Genomic DNA, 26,174 nt, shown 5'->3' with positions numbered 1-26,174 from the left:
TGTGGGCTGAAGCTTGCAAGGCAGGCTGTGATGCAGTTACCTGTGCAGTTTCTCCGCTGAAGTGATTAAGAGGGAGACTAAAGATGTCTCTGGCTACTTTCAAAGATGAAAATTGTATTAAGTCAAGAAGTAAGACAGCAGGAAAGGAAGATTAGCTCAGTGTGCTGTGGTGGCGTTGTCAGGCTCCAGTGTTCAAAGGAATAGAATGGTCCAGTAGATATCCAGTTAGGAAGAGTGGGTCAGTTGCTTTCTCTTTGGTGGAAGTCTCTGCTGAACTAACAGGGAGGGCAAAATAGGCTTTGAAACTTGTTAGGGTAGAATCACAAAGGTTGAAAATAGCTGACAGGATGCCTACACTAGCCCCTGAGAAGTAGCACGGATATACACTCATGAAGAAAATAGAAGTCCAGTAAATGAGAAAGAGCTCCTCTCTTCTGCGTGGATTTGAGGAGCTGAGTTCTATTTCTGTATCAGAGATGCTCCCAGCTGTCAGTCCTGTGTTCCTGGGTTGTTTTTGTTCCTCCTCCACTCCCCAAGTACCTCTTTAAAATCAAATGGTATATCTTGAAAATGTCTCAGACAGTGCCAACATGAGTCTGTTTGCTGAAAGCATTTAGCAGCACTGCCGTCCACTCGCTCATCTCACAGCATAATGTCCAACTCAGTTTTTTTGGTGAAGTTTAATGTAAGGGATCACAACTGTTAAAACCTTAAGCCTATTTTATCTTCTTCCACAATGTTCCCATCTATATTCCCCATGCAGGGAGCTGGCCCAGCTGCTACATCACCTTGTCCGGATTAGCCAGACGCGGAGGAGTGTTCAGCTCCCCCTCTGTGATGCTGATGGACATATGGACAGGGCCCCAGGGAAGAGACAGCTTTCTCTCAGTGTCAGAAGCTCTCAGGTATGTCAGTGCTGCCCACGTCATCCTTTTGCTTGCCTCACTGAATCTTTAGCCTGTAGCTGCAAGGATGCTGTGGGGAGGAGGCGTTTTGCCCTCTTAGTGGATAGCTGCGAGCTGAAGTGGGTCAAGAGAGGTGTGAGCTGAGCCCATCACTGCACTCAAGTGAGCATCCAGGCCGGGCACTGCTGGGTGTGTGCCTGCTCCTCCCCACCATCAGAACAAAAGCCCTGTATCTTGAAACCAGTGCAGGTGAAATAGCTTCAGGGAGTTGCAGCTCTGAGTGTGGAGGTCTCTTGGCTTGTCTCCTAAAAGTTGCTCTGGGGAGGAGCTGTTCCTCCCCCTTGTAACAATGATCATTCTGGAAGGGGATGGAAAACAGCAGGATTTTGCATGGTTGGATGAGGAAACTGACATAAGACAGTTTGTACGAGAACTTATCTATAATTCATCATGATCATACCAGGCTTTTAGAGAGCAGGGCAGGGAGGGGCAGGGAGTCCTGCTGCGCAGCGTAAAGCCCCCACACGTGGATGTGGCTGACCTGAGCTGTCACTTCGATGAGCATAGGCAGGCAGTGCTGGGCCACTGGGGATGGCTGGGCCCCGCTGCCTGTGGGTGAGGAGGGGCTGCAAGCTGCAGAGAACTAGAAGAAGTCTTGGTACTGACATCTCATTATTTCCAGCTTCATTGCTTGCTTTCCGGTCGCTGCTTATGTACCAGGCTGAAATTCCTTAGTGTGTTACTGCTTCAGGGACTGCTGGCAGCTACTTTTCTGGGAAAGCATATCTGGTAGGGCTGAGGGTGTTCCTGCCACCAACTGAGGGTCTGATGGCTGCTGGGGAGAGCCCTTGGTAGGCCAGACCCAAGACCCTGCTTCTGATTGCTCATTTCACTCAGTGCCGCCCAGCTTGCAGTAGAAGCAGGTCTTGCTGCTGCTTGCTGGCCCCATCTCTGCTGCTTTGGGGTGCCGGCACATGCAGCAGGCCTCAATCAGACAGCTATGACCTTGAGAACTTCATTTGGGACCCACGTGGTATAGCCTGTCAGCCTTGTGGACTGAGTGTTGTGCAGAGCAGGGGAAAGGATGGGAGGGCAGGAGGTTTTGTTGAGTTAATTTTTTGACTGTACCTGCCCTTCTGGGCTTACATCCAAGGCCTTGAAGTACTTGTGTGACTTCCTCCCGTCTCCCGTGGTTATGCTGCATTCTCCATTCCCTCCTGAGCTAGTTATTAATTATGGAGGCTGAGGAGATGAAGTCCAGACTCTGCTAATAGTTGACTTACCCATGTTGTAGAGGCAGCATTTCAGTAAGTTGCTGATGTTCCCTCTCAGCTTTAAGCCCCTCCACCACTTTGGTCTCTGGCCTACGGGTGGCACTGAGCTTGAGTGTTGCAGGCCAGCCTCAGGTCTTTTGGGCCTGCATGCCTCCCTGCTAGCTTCCCTCCCAGCCTGCCTCACCAGCAACTGTGCAGCCATCTCTTGACCCCATGCTGCCTGCCTAAACCCCAATGCTGTCCCCTCTTTCCTCTCCTGGACCTGTCTTTCCTTCACACAACTCCAGCAGAGCCCTGTGGGAGCACTGCCAGCTGGCCTTGGGGCAACCCTGTCTGCCCTTTGCTCCCTCCCCCCCAGTACTCAGTGCTGTCTGAGTGGTTCGGGGAGCCAGCAGCAGGGCTTTCCCCCTGCCCTGGGGAGCAAGGCCACAGGAAGGGGCTGCTCTCATTACCTGGCTCAGCCTTGACCATTGGGGCTGGAGAGGGAAGGCCTTGGGAAAGTGCGAACGTTGAGAGTGCCTCTCCCCGACTCGTTTTCTCTAACTTCTCCCGTGCATGCCCATGGGATTGTCTGTGGCACTGGGTGCCAGCTTTGGCCTGGAGCTCCCCAGCACTGTTTTGCAATGCTGTCGGCAGGGCCTTCCTGTAGGCGTCCAGCTGTCCCAGGGGGAGTGTAGCCACGGCCTGCGTGGGGAAAGGTCAGCGCAGGCAGAGGGGAAGCCGGGCCTGGGCAGGCAGCCACTGCTCCCAGCCCTCATCAGCAAGGGGAAGGCCGGCCAGCACAGCACCAAAAACATTTTAGCATAGAGGAAACAAGAGGCGGCTCAGGATGTTAAATGTTTTCACCTTCTTTTTGCAGGGCAGTTCTTGCTATGTGTAACCAGGCAAAGCCATGAGCTCCCTCAGCCTGAAGCCACTCGCTGCTGTGCTGCTCCCCAGCGCGCTGCGCCTCGTGCTGAAAGGGCCAAGGGTACAGTGTGGGCCGGTTCCCGCTGCTCTGAGCCAGGCAAGATGTGCTGCTGACAGCGAAAGCTGTGACCTGCAGTGGCCGTGGGTGGATTAGCATCCAGCACTGAGGCCTTAACCCGCGGCTCATCTCTGCCAGCTGTGCGTGCTGTGTGACACCGTGCCTCTTGCCTGCCCCAAGCAGCGAGCCGCATGTGCTCACGTCCTTCAGATGCGCTTGTGAGACCGAGCTTGCTGTGGGTACCATGCTGCACGAGCCTGGCTGCTGGTGGGGCTCCTCCGGGGACCGCCCACAGTTATCGGGGTGGGATTGATGGAGGAGGAATTCAGAGCTTGGGCTGATGGGATGGTTTTTGAAAATTCTCGGCGTGTTAAATAATAATAATCTGGCCCATCGTCTCTAGGTTACGTTTGCCTCATCTGCAGCTGAGCTCATGGAAAATCGCAGCTTAGCTCCTGCACTCAGTGCCAAGATGGGGAGTTTAGAAACAAACCGATAACATCTTTATAAACTTGGAGCGTTTCTTACAGCTTGCTGCTCCCCCTTCCTGCCTGCTGGAGCTCTCCTAGAGGCTGAAGCTGAGCCGGGCAGCTGCCGTCTGCCCTCCAGGCCCTGCTGCTGTGCCTTGTCCCCAGTTGAAATCACAGTACGCCACGCTCCACGCGTAACTTACAATAATCACTGGCTTTATTTTTAAAAAATTACAATAGAAAAGTACCTTTAAACATATTTCCAAAAGCGGAGAAGACAACATGGAAGCTCCTTTCCTCTCCACAAAAACAGAACAAAACACAGGAAACAGTTTGCTACAATAGTCCGTTGCTGGGAGCGCTGTGCTGTCCCTGCAGAGCTACTTTGCTCGAGGCACCGCTGCCCACCCTGCTGCACGCTGGTGGCCCCGTGGCACCCCTTCTTGCCCCCACCTGTGCAGCTCTGGCAGCCCTGTTCCCTGCTGCTTGTGGCCAAAGCAGAAAATGGAGGAGGGCAAGAGGCTGGGAGTTCTGCTCAGGTGATTAATGTGGTTGGCACCTCCTTTTTGGAGAATCAAATGGGTTGATTTTATTTTTTTTTTTTTTGCTTTACTCTTCCTCATGCCAGTTCCTCCTGGTGCAAAGAGGACGCCAGCATGCAGTCCCTGTGCTGGATCCATCCCACTCTGTGCTACCAGCGGCCTCCCTTGGGCTCTGCTCCACACCGATACGCTCTGCAGCCAGACTGGCATCACTGGGTGCTGAAGCTGCAGCAGAGCCCTGCAGCAGTGGGTGTTTATCCCAGTCCCATGGTCCAGAGTTGTCAGGGATCAGAAAGTCCAGCTCCTTGCACAGCAGTCTGCATTGCCCTTAACATCTTGGAGTAGCTGTGGCAGGAGAAGGCAAGTTCTCACCTTGTTACATGTGTGGGCTGTCTCTGCCCATCCCTGATGCAAACATCACACCTTGCCGGAGCTGTGCAGCAAGCCGTTAACATCGTGCCAAGGTAAGAAAGCTGCCTGTCATGGCTGGTGCCGTGTGCTGCAGCCGGGAAGAGAACCCCAATGCTGGCAGTGCATTGGGGAGCAGAGGCGATGCTGACGTCGCCGGAGCACTGTGAGCACCACAGACTGCTGAGGCAGCTTACGTTCTGGCCTTTGGTGTGTGGCCTGTGGATGGGGGGAGGCAGGGAGGCAGGCTGCTAAGGGCGTGCTGTTGTATGTTGAGCACCAAAACTCTCATCCAGCCCAGTGTGAGATTGTCCTGTTCAGAAGTTTGGTACAAAAATACTTGCTCTCGCTTTGCTTTTTTTTGTTTTTGTTTTTGTTTTTTGCAGTCTGCTTTCCTAGGGGTTGTTTGAAAATACCTTTCAAACGCTACAGCAGTGCCTGTCAAACCATGCTTTCAGCAGTAACACGCTCTTTCTTACAAATATACAGTGTAGAAGAGGGAAATATTATACTGGGTATGCTTCTCGCTTTCTTCTAGAAGAACAGATGTGTGATAGAGGCTGTGGGAAAGTCTTGGAGGAATCCAGACTTGTGTGAGGTTTCTTCCTAGCCTATAACAAGAAGGGCACAGGTTACACACACAGCCAGGCTGGGGAGGCGATGCTGCCTGGGGGAGCAGCAGCCAGCCTGCCCCTGTGCAGGCACATCTCATGGGCACGGGGCAGGCATGGTGCTGGGACCTGGCCGCTCAGGAGGGCAGAGTTAGGTTGTGTTTTGTGTTTAAGAGGAGTGTGACCAGTGTTGCTATAGGGCAGGAAGCTGTATGGCAGAGAGGGGGTGAGGTGACAGGGCAGTTGGAATTCCCACCCCCGCTGTGGATGATAAGCATGGAGGGACAGGCTGTGCCCGAGCACTGCGCTCCTTACCAGCACACTGTGGTTCTGCAGAGAGCGTGCGTGCCCAGCAGCCGCCGGGGGGCTCTGTTCATACCCACAAGACTGACCGTCGGCCGCCATCACACACCCGAGACCTGTGGGTGGCACGGCAGGGCTCAGGGATGGGGCTGGCATGTCCCCCTTCCTGTCCGAGTTTTGGCTGGCACCGCAGGTGTGCTACACAGAGGAGAGGACACCGAGCGGCTCTGGGGGCACTTACACAGCATTCAGCAGAACTGACGGGACTTCCAGCCCTGAGACCCAGCCTCGGAGGGAGGGAGCCAGCGCATCTGCAAGACATGGGGGCAGGGGGTGAGCAGGAAGGAAAACTGCAGCAAACGGTAGTGCAGCCGTACCCTGGGGCTGCGGTGGCTGCAGTGCTGATTCCTCCAGGAGGAGCACAGGTGCTGCCTGTCAGCGCTGCCTTGACAGGGGAAGTATGAGGCTGCAATAATATTTACCATTGCTCTTCCTCTGGGCAGCTGGCCCCAGAGCTCCCCTCCTTTCCCTCCTTCTAGCTCTGCCTGTCATAAAGTAAAGGCTGCAGTGCTGTGGGCCTGTGCCATTACCTGGGCATGCAGCGAAGCAGGGTATGTGAACGCAGGAGGAGGTAGAGCAGGCGTCAGCTCCGCTGGGTACAGAGGGTACGGCCCCCACACTTCAGGGCTGCCGGGGTAAAGTGCAGGCACTGTGAGCTCATCTGCAGAAAAAGGAGGAAAATTAATCCTAAAAGCAAGGGGAAAGTGGACAGCAGGTATAAGCTTTGCACTTCTGCCCAGGCCACCGTCATCTGCCCCTGTGTCGTCACAAGCACAAGCAGCTGGTTTCCAAACCCAACCACAGTTGCTGTGCCTTTCCAAAAGCTTCCCTGCACCCAGCTCATAAGGTATCGCTGTCCCGACTGCTTCAGTAAGAAAGGAGCATACTGGGGGGACCAGGGTCACGATGCAAGCACTCACAGGGCTCCCTGGCGATGAACTGAGGTACAGTGTTGGGGAGGGGCGTGCTGGGGTTGGGAGTGCCCACCAGCTTGCTCTTGGCCATCTTGGTGTTGGCCTTGGCAAACTCCAGCCGCAGCGTCTGGGGGATCTCAGGGTCGAAGCGGATGCCCTGTGGAAAGGAACAGGGCAGCAGAGGTCAGTTAGCTTGAATTTTGTGGTGGGATGCTGCTGGTATCAGGGCTGCCCCCCATTCAAGAAAGCCATTTAGGCTAAAACAGCCTCGGATTTTGTCCCAATATCCCCATGGGCTGCTGGGGTGGCCGTGACCTCATGTGCTTGGCAGCGAGCATGGCCCCGTGGCTCACATTCCTCTGACATCCTCGAGCTCAGCACCATATTTGGTAGTCGGTATCCCGTGCGGCCACGCTCCCAGCAAGGGATTAGCAGTGTTTTGCCTTAATGCAAGGATGGGGAGGGACCGGGCTTCCCCGGGAGGTTTCCACGGGGTAAGAGATACTGGGATCCATCTCTTTTGGTGTCCCCCAGGGGGTCCCAGCACTCACGTTCAGTGCATTCTTGGCAGCCTCTGCCTCTGAGCGGCTGTCGAAGCTCACGAACCCCACGGGCTGCGGAGAGAGGAGGCGAAGGGCAGTCAGGGCCACGACCTCACCACATCCCCAGGAGTTGGTGAGGGCAGCCCCCAGGCAGGTGGGGGCACGGTGCAGCCCCTACCTGCTTGGAGGTGAGCTTGATAAGTGACCCCTCATAGCCCTGCGGGAGAAAAGAGAAGCACCATCGGTCTCGTGTGGCCTCAGAGGCCCTCAAAGCCCCATAGCGGGTGCAGTACCTTGAAGGGCCTGAAGAGCAGGTAGAGCTCGCGGGGCTTGATGTCCAGGGGCAGGCCGCTGACAAACAGGGTCCTCACCTGCAGGGGCAGAGCGTCAGCTGGTTGTGGGCCTCCAGGAGGCTCCCCAGGGCCTCCAGGCCGCGCTCCTGCGCACAGCTCTGTGCTCACAGCTCTGTGCTCACAGCTCTGTGCTCACAGCTCTGTGCTCACGGCCTCAAGGAAGTGCCCGCTGTGAGCTGCGTTCCTGAAAGCTAAACCCGCCCGAGCCTGACTTTCCGGGTAATTTAGCCCCATGGCTGCGCAGCAGATAAGAGAGATAAAGGCCCTGAAAAAAAAAACCCTCTGAAATTAGGCCTCACAGAGATGCGGCTTCTCCTCGGTAATGACTTGTTTTCTTTGAAAGTTCAAACGCAGGTCGGCCAAGTCGGGCCAGTGCTGCGGTGCTCAGTGAGCAGGGAGAGAAGCACAGATTACAACAGGAGCGTGGGGGGGAGGGAAATCCCATGTTGGCTTTCCCCCCTGCCCAAAACGAGAGGACAGGCAGAGCTGGGGAAGGAGTTGTGATGCGGTCTCCCCAGCAAGGAGCCGTGGGGAAAGGCTGCCCCTGATGGAGGCTGCGGCTCTGGAGCCTTCCCAGGGCCTTGCCGATGCCGTGAGCGCAGGCCGGGGTGGGCAGTGGCAGAATCCCCTCTGCGGGGTCTGGGGACCGCTCCCAGAGGGATCCTTCCATGCCAGTGGGCTGACACCCCCCATAGCAGCCCCACCACCCTGACGCGTTCAGCCTTTCTCCCCGGCTCGCCTTCGCCCCTCGCCATCCCTTGTCACAGCCCGGGACGGTCACCCGGCAAGGGCGGTGGATGTGTTCCAGAGCCACCCCGTGCCCACCCCGCCTCACCCCTCTGTTCCTGCTGCTGCCCACGAACAGACCGGGGCACAGCCTTGTGCCTGCTCTGTCCCCTCCCTGCTGTCACCACCCGGCAGGTTTTCTCCTCGCCCTGGTTAGGGGACAGCGGGGGAGACCTGGCAGGCCTCGCTCCGGCCGAGAGCGGCCCGGAGGTGGTTCGGCACGGCAGCAGCGGCCGCGGGCGGTGCGACGGGCACCGGGGCAGCGCCGTCGCCCCTCGGCTGCCCCAAGGACGCGGTCACACTCCGCCGCCCCTGCGCCGAGCTCCGCCGGTCAACTCGGGCAGGAAGGGGACCGGCGGGAGGAGCGCGGTGACTCATTCACCAGGCATCCGATCACCTTCCCCAGCCTCGCTTTAATGTTCCACCAGCGGTGAGCCGCTCGGCTGCCCCCGCCCCGACCCCCGCCCGCGGCGTGACCGCGACCCGTCCGCGTGCCCGCGCAGTCAGGCTGAGGGCGCAGCGGCCGGGCAGCGACGGCCACCGACCTCGTGGTGCGCCGGGAGCCGTCCCGCCAAGAGCCGAGCGGCGCCGCCGTCCCGTCCCCCGTCCCCAGCGAGGCTGCGTGCGCGGTCGCCGTGCCACCCAACGGGATTCCGTGCCGCCACCTCCGCTCCGGGGGACGAGGCGGAGTGCCCGCAGCCCGCGTGAGTCCGAGCGCCCCGCGTCCGAGCGGCGTCCCAAAGCCCTTCTGCCGAGGCGCACCCAGCTCCGGGCCGCTCCGCCCCCCCCCACCCCATCAACTTCCATCGCTTCCCGCCGCGCCCCGCGCCCCACGCCCAGGCTGACGGGACCCCGCGGACACGCGTGGGGGCCGCACCGCTCCCTCCCCGGGACCCGGCCCACCCTCGGCGCCCCCCCCCTCCGGCCCGCTACCTCCTCTTCGGGCAAGCCCGGCTCGGCGGGGCCCTCCCGCTCGGCGGCGCCGCTGCTCATGGTGCCGCCGCCGCTCCGCCACCCGCCCGCGGCTGCCTCCGGCGCGGCCCTGCGGCGGGCGGGAGGGAGCGGGGCCGGGCGGGGCGGGGCCGGGCGGGCGGCCACACGGCGCTGGGGGAGGGACGTGGGGACACGGGGTGGGACGGGGCTGGGGACGGGAGCGGGGGTTGGACGCGGAGCTGCGGGAACGGGACGCGGGGTGGGGATGGAGGACAAAGGGCCGCGGTCTGGGACGTGAGGTTCGATGCGTGGCACGTACGGCTGGGGACGCGGACGTTGGGGTTGGGACATGGGACGCGAGGTTGGGTACGTAGCACGCGGGGCTGGGGACAGCGATGGGGACGCGGGCCGTGGGACTGGGAGCGCAGTGTTGAGCACATGGCACACGGGCTGTGCGACGCGGAGCACGGGGCTGCGGGACGGGACGTGGAACAAGAGGTGTGACAAAGCTGGCAACACAGGGAAGGCGTGACAGCAACTGGCTGTGGGGAAGCGAGTGGGACACTGAGGTGGCTCTCCTGGCAGCGTGGCTGGCCGTGCTTTGGGGAGGTGTCAGCCCTTAGGCCGGTGCTCGCAGCCCCTATTTGGACTCAGCCTTAGGGGTGTCTGCACATCCCGAGCAGCGCTGCACCCACACTGGGACGGCGAGGGTCAGATCCCCGCCAAGAGCTGCAACGTACCATCTCCCCATGCACACAGACAGGCTGGGCCGCGCAGGTCCCCCGGCACGCAGACGGCAGCAGGGCCCACCTGCCCACAGCCCGCTGCAATCGTGCTATCTCTGAGCAGCCTCTCGCTCCAGACTCAGCACGTGGCGAAGCCCGGCCTCCCTCTGCTGGCTGCTGCGGGATCCGTTGCCGCACTACAGGACTCGGGGCGGCTTCTGGCCCGCAGCTGTGGTACGACTGCACCACGAGGTTAAAAGCGGTGCTCGGCGCTCCTGGCAGCAGCTTGCAGTTCCCCATCACCACCCAGCCCTGAGTTTGGAGGAAAGAATGGCAACCGCACCCTGCAGCAAGAGCCGAAACACTTTATTCCCGTGAAGCACGTGGAATGTTAGAGTTGGTGTGAGGGAGACGACAGGTCCAAAGCCTGTGGGGGCTATAAATAAAACACACGAGCGAGAATGAAGGATGCAGAGCCCAGCTGCTTCCCGGACTGTGCATTACCCAAAGGACAAGAGGCCCCAGGCATGCAGCTGATGGCAGAGGGCTTTCAGCTCTTAACAGGTGTGGACGCAGCCTTCATCGTCTTCTTCAGGTGATGGTAATTGGGCAGGATTTTCATCAGGAAGTCTAGCTGCAGCGTCTGGGGCTGGAAAGAGAAGCACTGTCAATGGGCAGCCACGAGGGGAGCCTGGGGACGGGGACAGCACCTACCTGCGGCCGCTCGGTCTGCACACGGCGAAGGCAGTCGGCACCATAGATGACAGTGTTCTCAGGGATCACCTCGTAGGTGTTGACGTTGCAGCAGGCCCCGATGATGCAGCCGCTCGTCAGGATCACATTCCTGCCAACAAACGCTGTCAAGAGAGTCTCTGTGAGGGCCACCCTGCTTGGAGCTACGCGCTGCTGCTCTAACAGCAAAAACTCTGAGCAGAACAAAGACAGCCTGAGCTCACCTTTGGATTCAATCACGTTGTTATCTCCCACTTTCATTGCCTGTGAATCTACAGGTTATTGTCAAAGGAAAACCTTTTGCTTTTGGTTCAAAGGCTGTGCTCCAATGCCACTTTCAAACCAAAATCTGCCCCGTAAGCACCCCCAGGCCGCCTGTGCCCAGGCAACATCCACGTGTTTCCTGCAGCACAAGGATACAGCACCCAACTTCAAAGACATTGTTGGTGCCAATGATCATGGGCTTGGGCTCCACCTCCTCAGTTTCTGGCGTGATGTTTTCTGGGTACCTGGGAGATACACGAACATACTTTAGGTGTTAGCAGCGGCCACCCTTAGAGCAGGGCAGGAAGAGGGCAGCCCCGCACGCACCCGTTGATGATGAGAGCCTGCTCCTCTATCAGGTTGCCTTCCCCAATCACGATGGGCCCTGCCTCTGCGATGATCCTGGCCTTCGGGTGGATCACCGTCCTCGGCCCTGTGGGAAGTGCCCCGCGTCACCAAAGCCACCAACACGAACCCCAGTGGGTGACCAGGGCCTTCGGGTGCCATCCTTACCGATGGTGACATCCCCACGGATCTCGCTCTCCACACACACCACGGCTCCCGGTGCGATCTTCACACTGCGGAGGGGGCACACAGAGAAGGGGCACACAGGTGAGCGGTGCTGGGGGCACAGACACAGCAAGGGGCACAGATTGGGGTCTGTGAGGAGAGCCTTTGGGGCGCAGGGACTACCGAGGGGGGAACGGGCACTGGTGTGCACGAGGGGCTGCCAGGGGACACGGCAGGCTGCTGGGAAATAGAAGGGAGCACTGCGGTGCACCAGGAAACTGATGGGGGGCATGAAGGGACCGTAGGGCACGCGGGACTGTCGTGGCACGTGAGCAAGTCAGTACGGGGGCGGACGGCATCGCGGGGGCACACCGGGTTAAAGGAAGGGGCCACTGGGGCACACGCAGGAGCGCTGTGGCACACGGGGAGCTGGCCGCGGACAGAGAGGGCCGCTGGGGCACACAGGGGAGCCACCGCGGCCCGGAGGCGGAGAGCAGCACCGCGGCGCGCGGGGAGGTGAGCGCTGTGACCGTTGGGGCGCGCGGAAGGAGCAGCTACGAGAGGGCGCGCGGCGGCCGCCTCAACCCGGCCTCAGCAGCCCCAGCCCGGCCTCACCTCTTCTGCGCCTTCTCCGCCATGACGCCTCCGTCTGCGCAGACGCCGGACGCGCTGGGCTGGGCCCGCCCCGCTCCTCCCAGCGGTAGGGCGGCCCTGTCGGCTGATGGCCCGGCTGCCGCGAGGCGGGGTCTTCGCTGCCCTCGCGTGCTCTGGCCGTGGGGCCGGTGGCCGCGGGGTCCCTCCGCGGCCCGCCCAGCAGGCGGCATGCCCGTGTCCGAGCGCCGCACGAGAGACGGGAGGACGCCGGGGAACGGGAGGAGCCCGAAGCTGCGGATCCCACGAGGAAGGTAGGAGCAGAAAGCTTTGTCCGCCGATCGCGCTTCTGCTGTCGGTTTCCCCGTCGGTCCGGGCGCTCGCAGCACCCGGCTCCTCGCCCGAGCTCCCGTGCTGGCCCTCTCGCCCCTGGGCCCGGCCTGCTCGTCTCGGCGTCGCGGCTGGGCCGGGAAGGAATAACACAGCTGCGCGCTGATGGCTTCTGGGGCGGGGAGTGCGGCTGGGTGAGCCGTTTGGGGCTCGGCGGCACGGGAGAATTCTTGCCCTGCTTGGGGCTCGATGTGGGGATGAAATCATTCGTCTTTAGGGGGCACGAAATGAAACCCTGTGGGCTGGCTTTCAGACGGGAGGAATCGAGACCGAAGGCCCCTGTGGTTTGGGGATCAAACCCGGGCTCAATTGATGGGGCTGTGGGGTCTCAGGAAGGGGGGCCAAGTTGTGCGTTCCCAGATTCAGAAAGCAGACATGGACTGCTGTATTTGTGGGGCTTGATGTAGGGTCTTGAAAACAGACAAACTGCTGCATTTGGGACTCAGAATGAGGATGGATTTAGCACTCAGAAACAGAGGCTGATGTGTGATTTTGGCACTTCAGTACCGTCTCACCGGGTGGCACAAAACAGGGATGAAACTTTGCATTCTGGGGCTCAAAAGCAGGCTCACTTCACCACTACTGAGGCTCAAACTGTAAGGCTGCCACACATTTTTCAGTCTCTGTAACAAGCTCAGTGTGCTCCTGTGGGAGCTTCAAAAGGGAGATGGATCCCTGTGTGTTTAAGCTCAAACGTGGAGACCAGCCCCAGCTGCTTCTGGGGCCAAGCCCTGGTGCTGGCTGTGTGCATGGAACAGCAGGGAGGGAAGTGGGGGCACAAACCTGGTCATGTTGGCCCCCATAATGCAGTACGTTGGTGTGCACCAGGCTAAGCCCATGTTTGATTTGAAAGTCTCTGTGTGAAATGTTTTGTTTTTTAAGATCTTTTTTTCCTAGCGTGTATACAGTGTTTTCAGTACCGTAGCTGTTAGTCACTGTTTGTAAATGAATAAGTTAGTATACTAATGGAGAATATCAATATTAAAGTTGTGACACTGACTGAGTTGTGACTCAGCTGAAGTGCATCTAACACCAATGCACGTGGCAAATAGGAGGAGCTGAAAACCATTGTGTGGCAGGCAAACTATGACCATTACAGAAACATGGTGGGATCGCTCCTGTGACTGAAGTGCTGCAGTGGATGGCTACAAGCACTTCAGGAAGGATAGGTGAGGAAGGAGGGGTGGTGGTGTGGCTCTCTATATTAGAGAGAATTTGAATGTTATTGAGCTTGTGGCTGGGGATGATGAGGTTGAGTCTATGGGTAAGGATCAGGGGAAGGGCTGACATGGCAGGTATACTGGTGGGCATCTGTTTACAGACTGCTTAACCAGGATGAAGATACAGAAGAGGTGTTCTAGGAGCAGCTGGCTGGAGTTGCATCATTGCCAGCCCTTGTCCTCATTGGGGGCTTAAACTTCCATGACGTGTGCTGGGAATACAACACAACACAGAAGAAGCAGTCTAGGAGGTCTCTAGGGTATACAGAATATAACTTCCTTCTGCAGCTGGTGAGAGAGCCTGCTGGGGAGCTGCCCTGCTAGACCTGCCGCACTAACAGAGAAAGTCTAGTGGGAGATGTAGAGGTCGGGATCTGTCTTGGACAGAGAGACTATGAAATGGAGGAGTTCTTTATTCTTCTCAGAGCCAGGAGAGGGGACAGCAAATCTGCTAACTTGGGCTTCTGTAGGGCGGACTTTGAATTGTTCAGGACTGGTAGGGAGGGTCCCTTGGGATTCAGTCTTGGAGGGTAAAGGGTTTCAGGAAGGCTGGTTGTTCCTGAAGAAGGAAGTCTTAAAGGCACAGGGACAGGCTGACCCTCTGAGCTGCAAGAGCAGCCGGCGGGGAAAAAGACAGGCATGAACAAACAGGGAGCTTTTCCTGAGGCTACAGGAGAAAAGGAGAATCTACCTCCTGTGGAAAAAAGGATGGGCAACTCAAGGAGAGTACAGAGAAGTTGTTTGTTAGGATGTGCAGGGAGAAAATTAGGCAAAAGCCCAATTTGAGCTCGGCCACTGCAGTAAAAGGGAACAAGAAACTCTTTCATGAATATATTAACAGTAAGAGGAGAACTAAGGAGAATCTCCATTCTTTACTGGATGCGGCTGGGAATGTGACCACTGAGGATGAGGGAAAAGGCAGAGGTTCTCAATGCCTTCTTTCATCTTTAGAAGTTGGACCAGTTATCAACAGGGTATTCCACTCTCTGACTTTGAAATCTCAAACAGGGAGCAGAATAAACCCCTGGTGCTTCAGGAGGAAACAGTCAGAGACCTATTATTCAACCTGGACTGCCACAAGGCCAGATGAGATCCGTCTGAGAGTGCTAAAGGAACTGGCAGAGGTGATAGCCAAGCTGCTTTTCATCATCTATCAGCATTCCTGGTCAACTGGAGAGGTCCCAGAAGACTGAAAACTCACCAGTGTTCAATAGGAAGGGTCGTAAGGAGGATCTGGGGAACTAAAGGCCTTTCAGCCTGACCTCAGTGCCAGGGAAGGTTATAGAGCAGCTTGTCTTGAGGGAGATCACACAGCATGTGTTGGACAAACGGGGGATCAGGCCTAGCCAGCATGGGTTTGTGAAGGGCAGGTGCTGCTTGACCAACTTCATCTCCTTCTATGATCTAGTGACTTGACTGCTGGATGAGGGAAAGGCTGTTGATGTGGTCTACCTAGGCTTCAGCAAAGCCTTTGACACTGTCTGCCACAGTATTCTGGAGAAGCCGGCCCAGAGAGTGGTAGTGAATGGAGTTAAATCCAGCTGGCTGCTGGTCATGAGTGGTGTTACCCAGGGGTCAGTGATGGGGCCTAACCTGTTCAATATCTTTTCTGATGGCCTGGATGAGGGCACTGAGTGCACCCTCAGTAAGTTTGCAGATGACTGGATCACTGAGCTGAAGCCAGTGGGTTGAGGTTCAACAATACCAAGTGCTGGGTCCTGCACTTGGGCCACAACAACCCCGTGCAATGCTACAGGCTTGGGGCAGAGTGGCTGGAAAACTGTAGAGGAAACAGACCTGGGGGTATTGGTTGATGCTCGGCTGAACATGAGCCAGCAGTGTGCCCAGGTGGCCAAGAAGGCCAATGGCATCTTGGGTTGCATCAGAAATAGTGTTGCTAGCAGGAGCTGGGAAGTAATTGGGCCTCTGTACTCAGCACTGGTGAGGCTGCACTTCAAAGCATTGTGCTCAGTTTTGGCTCCCTCACTGCAAGAAAGACGTCAAAGCCCTAGAATGTGCCCAGAGAAGGGCAATGAAACTGGTGAGGGGTCTGAAGCACAGGGCATCTGAGGAGCAGCTGAAGGAGCTGGGAATGTTCATTGTGGAGAAGAGGAGGCTCAGGAGAGACCTTATTGCTCTCTCTAACTACCTGAAGGGAGGTTGTAGTGAGCTGGGATTTGGCCTCTTCTCTTGTGTAACAGTGATAGGACTAGAAGGAATGGCCTTGAGTTGTGCCAAGGGAGGTTCAGGCTGAACATTAGGAACTACTACTTTTCCAGAAGAGTGGTCAGGTGCTGGAATGGGCTGCCCAGGGAGGTGGTGCAGTCACTGACTCTGGAGGTGTTCAAGGAACCTTTAGATGTTGTACTGAGGGACATGGTTTGGTGAGAACTGTTGGTGGTAGGCAGAGGGTTGGACTGGATGGTCTTGTAGGTCCTTTCCAGCTTTGGTGCCCTGTGGTTCCTAGAACCTCTTACAAGCCCAGAAGCTGAACACTTAGTGCTTTTGTCTCGAAATTCCAATCTTTATCCAACACTGTCAGTAGTTATACCGAATAGACAACTTCAAACTAGCTTTCAGATGACAATAATTGCTTTTTTACTTCCCAAGAGGCCCTTTTCTATGCCAAAACACAAGCACACGGTCTGATTTCTGACCTTCCTTCACTGTTTACGGTAGGCTTTGAACCTTTAATGGAGAAGTCAATATTTATAAAGTCATTATTCAATGTTTATACAATGTTAAAGGATGTTCTTAATATTCAGCACATGGCAGTGATTAATACATGACCTGTCAGAAGGCCAGCATGCTGTAAAAATAAACAAAAACAAAAAGGAGGCTGTGATGAGCTGGGGGAAAAGGCACAAAACATCAACAGCTTTCAGTTTGCACTGCTTATTGAACATCTGGGTGGTGTTTCCTATGTTTAGTAAGTAATCAGCCAAAACCAATTAACTAAGCATTCCGTATTTGCGAACCATGTATTTGCTACTGCGTTGTGATGCCGCATAGACACGCTTACAAGCTTATGCACACATGCACATGTGTACACATTTGCACACACATGCAGTGAACTTCCAGAAAGACACAAACATTCACATAGATGCACACACATGGAGATGTGTATTTGTACACATGTATCTACACAATATAAACACCCATGCAGAAACACAGACATATGCCGATGCAGACGCATAGGCATGCACACCATGGACATGCATTTGCAGGCACTTGGAGAGGTGCAAATAAAACACACAGACAGATAAAAGCATGCACAGAAACAGGTATGTGCACATGGACGTGTGCAGATACGCAGAGGCGTACAGACATGCAGACACTGACCCCCTCTCAGCCACAGAGCAATGTATGTGCAAACATAGATGGAGACGTGAATGCAGACATGTGGATGCATAGAGGTACACCCATGGACACACAGATGTGCACATAGGTGTACTTGTAAACATGCACATGTGTATGCAGACACACAGATAGACATGCGGGGACACGCAGACGCATAGATGCACACATTCATGCACACAGTATGTACACTTTATATAATATGTATGTTATATGATGAAAGGAAATGTCTCTATTACCCCAAACTCCTAGCTATTGAAGGCAGTATATATTCGTGATCATCTCTGTGCCTCAGTATGTTATGGGAGGTGTTGTCACCAGACCCCTCCCAGCAGAGGAACTAACAGGTGATGAAGAAAATCCTCATTTTAGAGATGATCGGATAAGGGGCTGGTCTGCCTGGTGCTGAGTTTTTGCAGGGAAGCTTTAACAGAGATGCTCATTTCAGTTAATTTGTGTTACCTTTTTGGTGTTGCTATTTAAACAAGCATAGGACATCAGCTCCTGGTGCTGCTCACCATGACTGCTGACTGGCAGTGGTGTCCCAGAGAGCCTAGGAACCCCATCTCCCCACCCCCACTATGGCAACCCCATAGCAGCCCCTCTGACAGAATTCATGCTGGGGAGCACTGTGGCCATGGCTGAGGGCTCCACACAGCTATGGTTGGTGTTGGCTTGCATACCACTGTGCCACAGCCCGGGGAGCACCTTGGGAGTCACCCTACCAGAACCCAGGGCCAGGGACCACTGCCACGTGGAGATGTGGCTCTGCAGCTTTGGAGTGCTAGGGGCTGCCACGCTGCCACCAGGACCAGGCAGCAGGTAAAAAACAGTGTCTGAGGGCAGGAAGGCGCAGGGAAAGAACACTACTGTCACACACTGGTAGGTTCATATTCAAACTTTACTCTGCAGCACAGTGAGGTGTGATAATTCATGTCCCTTAACCTGCCGTAACTTCCCCAGAGAGCACCACTGTAGCAAAGGTCCCATAAAGCTACAGCCAAGCTGCCAGCACTACGAGGCTCAGGCAAAACAAACACCCTCAGGTCCCACGTCATCAAGCACTGAGGCTGTAGTTTTGATTTCTATCGTGGTTTTGCCCCATTTGAAGGAGCAAATCAAGTCATTCTGCCTCTGATACTACATGAGGATATGTTGCTTCTCTTGCTTTCTTCCCTAGGGAGGTGGCAAATTGCTCCCACATCCTGCTGGCACACACACTGTTGCGCTGTCCAGGCTCAACAACGTGGATTCACAAACATGTCGAGTTTCCCAGAGGCTGCTAAAAGTGCTCCAAAGTCCTGCAGGAAACTGTGGTCTCCTCCTTGTGAGGGCTGAACCAGGCTCTGCCATAGGCCTGTGCCACTTTCCCCAGGGGATTTCTGCCCCCTGCAGCATATCCCCCCTGCTCAGACATCAGATGGACCAGCTGTGTGTGATGCAGGAGCTCAGCTACAGGCAAAGCAGTAACAGCCTGGGCTGCTGCACATCACACAAAGCCAGAGCGCCTCCATTTCTCATGAGATATAAAAATACCAGCATAATTTCACTTAGCTTCTGCTTTTTGTTTCTGTGGGTTTTTTTAAATCTTTTTACAAGTTATAAAAAGCTTTTACAAAATGTTAAGTACATGCTCCATTAAACTTCTGTTCCGTCGTGCAAATTATTGTGGACTTTAACTTCTAAATTCACCTGCTTCACCTTTCTGCTTTTGACACTGGAAACGCCTCCTGTTTCTCTCAGTACATTGATGTTCCTCACGGTGCAGTACTGGCTGTTCACTGCCTTCCCTGTGCTCTTGGGCAGCTCCACCTTGGTGTTCAGAGGGTGCTCCTCCGGGGCAGCTCGGACAGCCTCTCGTTTCCTCCGCAGCGTCCGGCACTTCCTGGTGACAAGGCAGACTCCCAGAAGCACCAGCAACAGCAGCATGACAGCAGCAAATGCACTCCCGAGGGAAGCACCTGTCTGCGATAAGGAGGCTGCGATCACAGCTTCCTCCATCTCCAAGATCAGCGACTTCATGTTGGTGCCGTTCTTGACCTGATCGCCCTCGTTGTCATAGATTAAGGAGTCATCCAGCATCAGCCTCCCATTGCTGTCAATCAGGTCCCTGCGGCCACGCTTTAAGTGGTGAGTAAGAGATCGCTGAACACGGGGCCCTGCAATGCTCTCTGGGCCTATTATGTAGATAACCTGAAGGTACCACTGATGTCCAGCTTCCACCTGTGAGGAAGGGAAGACGTGCAAACAGGAAGTCAGATAAAATGATTTTGTTAAGACAGAACTGGATGCTTTTTATTTTTCCAGTTTTTTGTGTCATGCAGGTATCAGCAAAAATATTCAGCATAAGCATCTGCACCAGTACTTATCACTAAGGTCAGTCTTCCTGTCTGCCTTTGGCAACTGTAATGATTAATTGAGAACATTGCCAACCCATATTTTAACTCTTCACTGAGTGCTTTGAAAAGAATCCTAGCCACCAGAACAGATTCTTCATCTCCATCTTTCTGTGCAGGAGCTTGTTTCTGAACTGTTACCTTTGTTCATTTATGGTGTGACCCTAGGAACGCCAAAGTCACTTAAGTCCATGGAGGTTGGGTTAAAAAGGGCCTCACCGGGGAGGGGTGGGAAAACTAGGAAATCGGGATCAACTTCCCTCAATTGAGAGTTTCCTTTGCGCCCCTCCCACTGTGGTGGCAACTGCTGTGGTCTGCCTGGCTCCTTTAAGCTGTATCCTAAAGCCAGCCTCTGAGCATGGAGGGGAATCACAACCTGAGCTCTCCTGGCCCTGTCAGTGGGAAGGGGTGTGGAGTGCTCTGAGCTAGTTAATAGAGGAGTTAGTTCTGGTCTATGGACGTCACTTGATACATACCTTGTAGAGAGCATCCACCTTGAGAGTAAATCCATCCACACCAGGCATGCTGCTCACTGAGTGAAACTCAGACAATTCAGAGGCAAAGTGGGCATCAAAAGGCACATCATGGAAATACTTATCTGTGACTTCTGGTTGGTTTCGGTCCTGAAAAATCAGAGCAAGAGTGCATTGCCATCAACACTGTGCAGCTGAATAACCAGGTGACTTTCAAGAGCTGCTTCAGTGATACTGTGAAGGAAAGCAACATCCCCAAGTGCCTCTCTGCTTCCTTTTGCCAGAGCTGATGTTGTCTCTCTGCTGAGCCCATCTCACTTTATGTCCCAAGGCTTCCTCCTCTCCAGTCAAATATTCCCTTACAAGATGGCCTTTCCTGCTCAGAAGCACTTGCTCACGCCTGGGCACAAATTTCTTAATGTCGCTCATTACTGTTTTAAAAAGAAATTCTAACACAGTTGGGGACATTTTAAAGCTCAGCCTGGCATTTCTGCACACCTTTCTGAAAGGGAGCCAGAAGCTGTGTCTCTCAATAACACACACCCATGCACTGCTGCAGAAATTAAATCCAAAGGTCCAAGTTCCACACGCACACGAACATGTACTATTCTTCAGTGGTTATGTTTCTGCCTGGTACGTATTTCTAACCCGCATGATGTTTAGGCACTTCATACTGTTCTAGCACCAGGGAGTTCAATAGTAGGCTTCTAGAGTGGAGCATCAGGACAAGAGCTTAAGCAGCCAGCTCATGTGCACACTAGATGCACTAATAGCGCTACGGTTACCCTTGTCCTGTAAGTGCTACTAAGGCTGCCAGTGAGGATGCTGGCAAATGTTAATTTGAAAGCATGTAATTAGAGCTGAGTTCACCTTGAGAACATGCCATCGTAATGAAGGGGGATGCTGTGCAGCTGGTAAATAGATCTCCCTTTGTATGCTGCTTGTTCTGTCAATTCTGAGCCACAGCACAGAGTTCAGGAGAATTTTTAAAAGCCTGGTACGTGGAATGGAATGTTGTGCTTTTTTTGGGGGGGGGGAGGGAGAACCTCATTTGTTTTTTTTCTTTGGACTAAGAAATACTCATGGATTAAGGCTGAGGAAATGTGGTCTTGTCTTTGCAGCTTGGACCTGTCTGCCTGGTACTACCAAAAAGCCACAGCATTTTGCTTCTCATTCGTTTGTAGGCGACCCTTTGTTTGCTGTAGGGAAAACAAAAGCAGACACAGAAGACAGCACTGCAAGCAAATTATTCTGGTAAGAATCTCTTACAGTACTCCCTGATGTGCAGCTTCTCCCTGCACCAGGAGTGTCATTTAGTTCCCCACCTGTTAGGTTAACAAAGGACCAAGGGAACAGACGTATGCAGACATGACTGCACATAATGCCCCACGTTATGGTTTTGTCCACAGCAGAAAACTTACCAAGAGGAGAAATCTGTGTTTCAGGTGCTTGTTGGGTTGAATACAGCCATACTGAGGCCCTTCGTTATAGACAGTTCCTGTTGGATCAAAGAAGGGCACGTAGCCGTCCTTGCCAGTGCACAGGTAGACTTTCTCCAGCTGCAGTTTGTAAGCAGCGTTCAGGTTTTGTTCAGGATTCCAGAGCACACGGCCATACAGGATTTGCCCTGAGGAGATGGGGAGGTTAAACTTTCTGAAGGACATCAAGGAAGAGATAACAAAGAGTTCAGCAAGAGAACCGCTGTTAGAAACACACATCTCCAACTACAAGTGGCTGTGCTTTGTACATGTGCATGTGCACAGAATGCCCTGCCGTGACAGAATACTCTGCCATGAGCACATCCTCATTTTCTGGTCCTGACACTGGTGTTGTGATGTGCTCAAAGTACCACTTGTTGCTGTACAAGAGGCAAAGCCAAATCTGGTTTCACTCTCCTCTTTCAAAGATACCGAAGTTCTGAAAACAGAAACATTCAATACAAGAGGAACAGGCAGAGAAATCCTACCTTTTGAAAAAGCTCCTTTGTAATCCATTTCTGCCAGAGACATTTCAGACTTGGTGGGATCCAATAGAAACACCTTCTCATTGTTACAGAGCTGAAACTCTGTGTTTAGGGAATAGACAACAGGAACTGGCCGGTTTGTCTGCTGGAAAGCAATCGGGATCAAAAATCTATATTGAGACAGAAAGGAGATGGGTGAGGTTTAGTTTAGATGCATCTGAAGTTGCATGTTGGTGACACGAAGTTACACCTGCTTTGCCATTTTCTCATTCTGCTTTCATGACCCAGCAGACTGTACTACAGCGGTATTCAGCTTGCCTGTTGCCGCTCACCCTGCCCAGTTGTTAAGTAACAGCGTTGTGCCCCGCACAACCAGCTAAAGCTTTCCAACAGTAGGTTTTGGGTTTAATTCCATCAGGGGACAGCTGAAGGTTACACAGCGTTCTGCAGCCCTAAGGCTGAAAGCCGGTTGGCTGAGACAGCCCACAAGGGAGGTTACTGCCCTTCCTGTCCTGCCCCTGTGGTGCATTCCCTGCTTCCCGGTACCATGCAAACAACCCAGAACTGGGCTTAGGGGTGAAAATGGTGACTCCTTACCGCTCCGGAGCATGAGCTGTACAGGGCAGGGGCTTGTCTCCAGGTTCTACCCATGGCTGCGTAGGCTGCACAGTACAAGGAATTAAGAGGATTGTGTACTCTCCAGAGTAGTCCTTCCTGAGAACAGACAGGAGACACCATCATCATCAATCCAAACTCCAGGCTGTTCCACCACCTGATGCATTTGCCTAACATCCATGTTTTCCAAATGAGTGGAGCAAGGAGGGTTCACAGCAGGACCTAACCCAAACCCTAGAAACGCCCATTCAGCAGGTACAGGAGGGACAAATTTGATTGACGGTGTCTAATTTGACCCTTAGTGCAAGGAACACAGGTGAAGGAAAAAACAGAAACAATAATAAAAAGAAGTCTTGAAGAACTGAGCCTGTGGTCCTCACCTGTTATAAGAGCTGGTTGCCCTCCAGAGCTGGTAGGGAGAGTCAAAAGTCTGAGCACTCCACAGCAGCTGCAGGTCAAATTCAATCCCTCCCAGATGGTCTGGAGTCATTAAAGATGACTTCACATCTGGCAAGCTGTGGTGCTCCATTACAAAGAGCCCTGTGGTGAGAGCAAGGAGGTGACAGTAAGGCACTGGGAGATACCACAATGCACACAGCAGCACAGGGGAAGGGGGACCCCAGTCTTTCATTAGGAGCAACCTTAGAACCTGCTCAGCACCTCAGCTATTGGTTCATCACATCCAAGCACAGATTTTAGCGTCTGGTATAAGACTGGCTAGAGGTGGAGCCAAGCTTGGGTATTTCTGCAGCTACTCCCAAATACCGGCAGTTTCCAGGCTGGCAGGGGATGACCCTGTTCCCATGACTTGTCACTGTGCGGCTCCACTTTCTTGTTGTAGGGAAAGGGTGGTGGAACAATTATGTGAGACAGCAGCAGAGGACATGGAGCTGCCATGCCTTGGTGAGGTCAAGAGAGAATGGAGAAGGCACTCTCACAGACACCTGCTGTTAGAATCTAATGGAAATAATTATATCCAAACTAGAAAGGGCTTTTGAGGGCCCTAGCTCAATCACTGACATTAGGCATAAAGTTTGTAAAGTTAAAAGTGAAAAATGTCAAATATTCCTAAGCTGAGAGGCTAGTAAAAGGAAGAACAAATTGGGAAGAAATACTCTGATCATGAACACTGACCTTAGTCATAGCTTGTTTTACTATCTGTGCTTTCAGAACTGGGCTGCATTCTCATGGTGCTCTCTTTTCTCCATCAGGACTAATATTCATTCTCACCTCTGAACTTGGCCTGGGTCTTGAACTCTATAACCAGTCGACCATCCTCACGGATGTAGATCCTGATTATCTGCAGCCGGGCTGAGAGGACACTGTCTGTCTGAATTCCTGTGTGGTACAGCAAGAGCAGAGTCAGTGGGGAGGACAAGGGGCACAGCAGACCTCAAGTGGCGTCGGTCAGCCCTAGGTAGCTCCAGTAGCATCTGAGAGAGCTCCAAGAAGGCACAGTTTGCCTGAGATCATCCTCCAGGTGAGTCAGCTGTACACTTCCAGATATAGTAGGAAAGAAAAACAGATGAGCTGGAAATAGAAGATTCACAGGCAAAGGATAAACTATAAATATACACAGTGATGTTAGGTCTTGGATGTCACCAGCAGCAGAGGACAGGCTCGGTATGGGACCCACCACTGGCAGTACTGTGGTTACGATGTGGAAAAGTCAACCTAGGAGAGCTAGGAGGCTGAGGACCACAACTGCAGTTCTCACATGAAAATCAGTGGAAAGCATTGGAGAAAACACGCCATATGTCCCATGGGGAGCAACCTCTGCCTGCCTGCAGAGGCTCCAAGGAACACAGAGCTCTTGTCCTGCAGCGTCTCAGTGACGACTGTTCCCATTAACAGATGTTGTGGGAAACGACAACTCCATTACTAAGCTTTCATAAATGCAAGCACAGCTGGACTGATGCTGCATGCTACCCAGACTCGGAACTACAGCAACAGTGCAGAAACTAAGAAAAAGGGAAAACAGAGAAGAAAACAGTAGTGCTGCACACTCTCAGGTGCCTTGGACGTACCTGTCCTCCAGAGAACAGTGTCGTAGAAAAAGGAGAACTCCATCTCTGTGTGGTGCTCAAGAGAAGCCCAGCCTCTCGGTGCTGTCACATAAATGTAGGACACATAGAGGGGGACGTGGACTGTTAAGAAGGACTGAGCAGAGTCCCGGACCTGTCAACAGAACCCAAGTAGGTGATTATGTACTCTGTCTCAAAGGAGAGACGCTGGCCTGGACTTGCAGCACCTTCTTGTTCACATTCTGCTCTGCAAATGAGGAAAAAAAGCCAAAACATCTGCAACAAAAGACTCTTCCTTAGTAGAGGTGAGATAAGACCAAGCACACTGGTGTAGTGAGAGGCAAATCTTTTTCCCTTCCTTTTAATGCCTGAACTATTCACTGCAGGAAAAAAAAACAAACAGCTGCATCCACATTACAGACTGCAGCCTAATGGGATGAGATATAAACACTCTGGGGACGGCAGCACAGAGCCCTGCATGCCATGCACCTCCGTATCTTCCTTAGTACCCCTGTGTCACACAAGCTTTGTGGCGCAGATGCAGCCAGACTGGGGAATGCTACTCTGACACAGTAGGGATGTTTTTTAAAAGCTTTATGAATCTGAGTGTTTTCCAGGCTGCTGAAGAGAGCAGAATTTCAGAAAGGGCTCAACAAAGCTCCCAGGTTCTCTGCTCCTACTGTGCACACAAAGTTAAACAGGCCCTTCTGACTGTGGGAACCCTCACCAGGCTTCTAGAAAGAAGAAGAAAGCTTGAGTCCAGTACAAGTCTATGCATCAGCTTTTTTGTAGCCTCTCCTCCCCCTGATGCGTGGATTTGATTATCTGCAATGGACATGGAATGAAAATGCCTACAGTGTTTCTGGGAAATTAGAGGCATGCAAGTTGTTCCAGAGTCACTACGATGCATTACATTTGCATTAAAAACAATAAATTTATTTGCAAAAAAATTGTCACTAGATGGTAATTTGAAAAATAATAACAAGGAGCTGCTGGGGAAGAAGTACATGCAGCTTTGACTGAAGTGCCTTTACGTATTTGAAATAAGAGCAAGTGCTAAAGCACACTGCTGTCGTTAATGCACCTAACAAAGGGAGCTGTGGTCACAGCTTTACCTTGAAAAGAGTTTCCAATTCCATGAATTAAAATGAAGCAATTCTGCTTTCTGAGAACTGCCCTAAGAGCACTTGAGACACCGCAGGTCTCTGGCTCTGAACGCAGCATTTATCACCTGTGGGGCACAGCTGTACTGCGCCAGCCCTCAGAGAGCTCCGAGAGCCATTCCAGACTGGTTGGTGCCAGTCTCCACATACTCCATTACGCAGAGGAGCTTCTCTGGATTTGTGTAAATAACTGGAGCTATAAAAGGGAAGTTAAAATATTCCAGACCAGCAGGAATTAAACTAGATTGTGTTGGCCATAATGCCCTGACTGGAAATTCAATGCAAGAATCTAATGCAGATGAGACTCATTTGAGTGAGATGGATATTTATAATCTGTCCATGAGAGGGCAGTGAAACACATCTTTGTTGTGAAAACCGCTATTTTACAAGAGAGCATTTCTGACTTTTGCTGTGACAGTAATTAATTAAGGAATTGCTTAACATTTTCAATGGCTTCTCTCCACTGAACACGGTCTCTGCTCTTTGCTCATTCCCATGGGTGAAGAATATGGTAACAGTTGTAAAAGAATAGAACGCAGATCTCAGTGTTTTGTATTTCTGGGACATCCTTATGTTAAGAAAAAAGCACTCTAAAGAGTAAAAGAATAAAGCCTATGTTATCCCAATCAAAGTAAATGAATTATGTGTATTTCACAAATACTGTTTTTCTCTTGGTAAAGGAG

General features: G+C 53.3%; 3 protein-coding genes and 1 long non-coding RNA gene across 7 annotated transcripts in view; 1 reads left to right on the top strand and 3 right to left on the bottom strand.

Annotated features, from left to right (window-relative positions):
* Positions 1 to 3,830: 3,830 nt before the first annotated feature.
* On the bottom strand, positions 3,831 to 9,191 carry RBPMS (RNA binding protein, mRNA processing factor). The gene is made up of 9 exons (XM_072334987.1): positions 9,069 to 9,191; positions 7,290 to 7,367; positions 7,175 to 7,213; positions 7,006 to 7,068; positions 6,461 to 6,611; positions 6,071 to 6,201; positions 5,722 to 5,791; positions 5,493 to 5,596; positions 3,831 to 5,177 (listed from the first exon to the last, which is right to left on the bottom strand). The coding sequence occupies exons 1-7, from the start codon at positions 9,126 to 9,128 to the stop codon at positions 5,729 to 5,731; spliced, it is 585 nt and encodes a 194-aa protein (XP_072191088.1). The 5' UTR covers positions 9,129 to 9,191; the 3' UTR covers positions 3,831 to 5,177; positions 5,493 to 5,596; positions 5,722 to 5,728.
* Positions 9,192 to 10,143: 952 nt separating this feature from the next.
* On the bottom strand, positions 10,144 to 12,003 carry DCTN6 (dynactin subunit 6). The gene is made up of 7 exons (XM_072336483.1): positions 11,915 to 12,003; positions 11,303 to 11,367; positions 11,117 to 11,222; positions 10,946 to 11,034; positions 10,750 to 10,797; positions 10,508 to 10,650; positions 10,144 to 10,442 (listed from the first exon to the last, which is right to left on the bottom strand). Exons 1-7 carry the CDS (start codon positions 11,935 to 11,937, stop codon positions 10,344 to 10,346), a joined length of 573 nt encoding a protein of 190 aa, XP_072192584.1. The 5' UTR covers positions 11,938 to 12,003; the 3' UTR covers positions 10,144 to 10,343.
* A 16-nt stretch (positions 12,004 to 12,019) lies between these two features.
* LOC140252131 (uncharacterized) lies at positions 12,020 to 24,338 on the top strand. Of its 2 annotated transcripts, none has more exons than XR_011903542.1 (4): positions 12,020 to 12,204; positions 18,730 to 18,987; positions 20,848 to 20,980; positions 23,516 to 24,338. It is a non-coding gene; the product is annotated as an uncharacterized lncRNA (long non-coding RNA). The 2 variants fall into 2 exon arrangements; XR_011903543.1 differs by having other exon boundaries at positions 12,032 to 12,204; positions 18,664 to 18,987.
* The window catches only part of FRAS1 (Fraser extracellular matrix complex subunit 1), a 157,887-nt gene continuing 149,407 nt past the window's right edge, over positions 17,695 to 26,174 (bottom strand). For 2 of the 3 annotated variants that reach the window (XM_072336480.1, XM_072336481.1), the window contains exons 66-73: positions 24,332 to 24,482; positions 23,535 to 23,642; positions 22,685 to 22,844; positions 22,287 to 22,403; positions 21,693 to 21,859; positions 21,148 to 21,353; positions 19,730 to 19,876; positions 17,695 to 19,080 (exon numbers count right to left, since the gene is read on the bottom strand). In XM_072336480.1, the coding sequence (XP_072192581.1) occupies positions 18,496 to 19,080; positions 19,730 to 19,876; positions 21,148 to 21,353; positions 21,693 to 21,859; positions 22,287 to 22,403; positions 22,685 to 22,844; positions 23,535 to 23,642; positions 24,332 to 24,482 (1,641 nt within the window). In that variant the 3' untranslated portion in view covers positions 17,695 to 18,495. Of the gene's footprint in view, positions 19,081 to 19,729; positions 19,877 to 21,147; positions 21,354 to 21,692; positions 21,860 to 22,286; positions 22,404 to 22,684; positions 22,845 to 23,534; positions 23,643 to 24,331; positions 24,483 to 26,174 lie in introns of those variants that run through there. The other variant, XR_011903541.1, reaches the window with a different exon arrangement.

The sequence above is a fragment of the Excalfactoria chinensis genome, chromosome 4, assembly GCF_039878825.1.
Source record: "Excalfactoria chinensis isolate bCotChi1 chromosome 4, bCotChi1.hap2, whole genome shotgun sequence".
Lineage (NCBI taxonomy): Eukaryota > Metazoa > Chordata > Aves > Galliformes > Phasianidae > Excalfactoria > Excalfactoria chinensis.
Note: the sequence above shows the minus strand (reverse complement) of the source record. Positions and strands in the feature narration are given on the sequence as shown.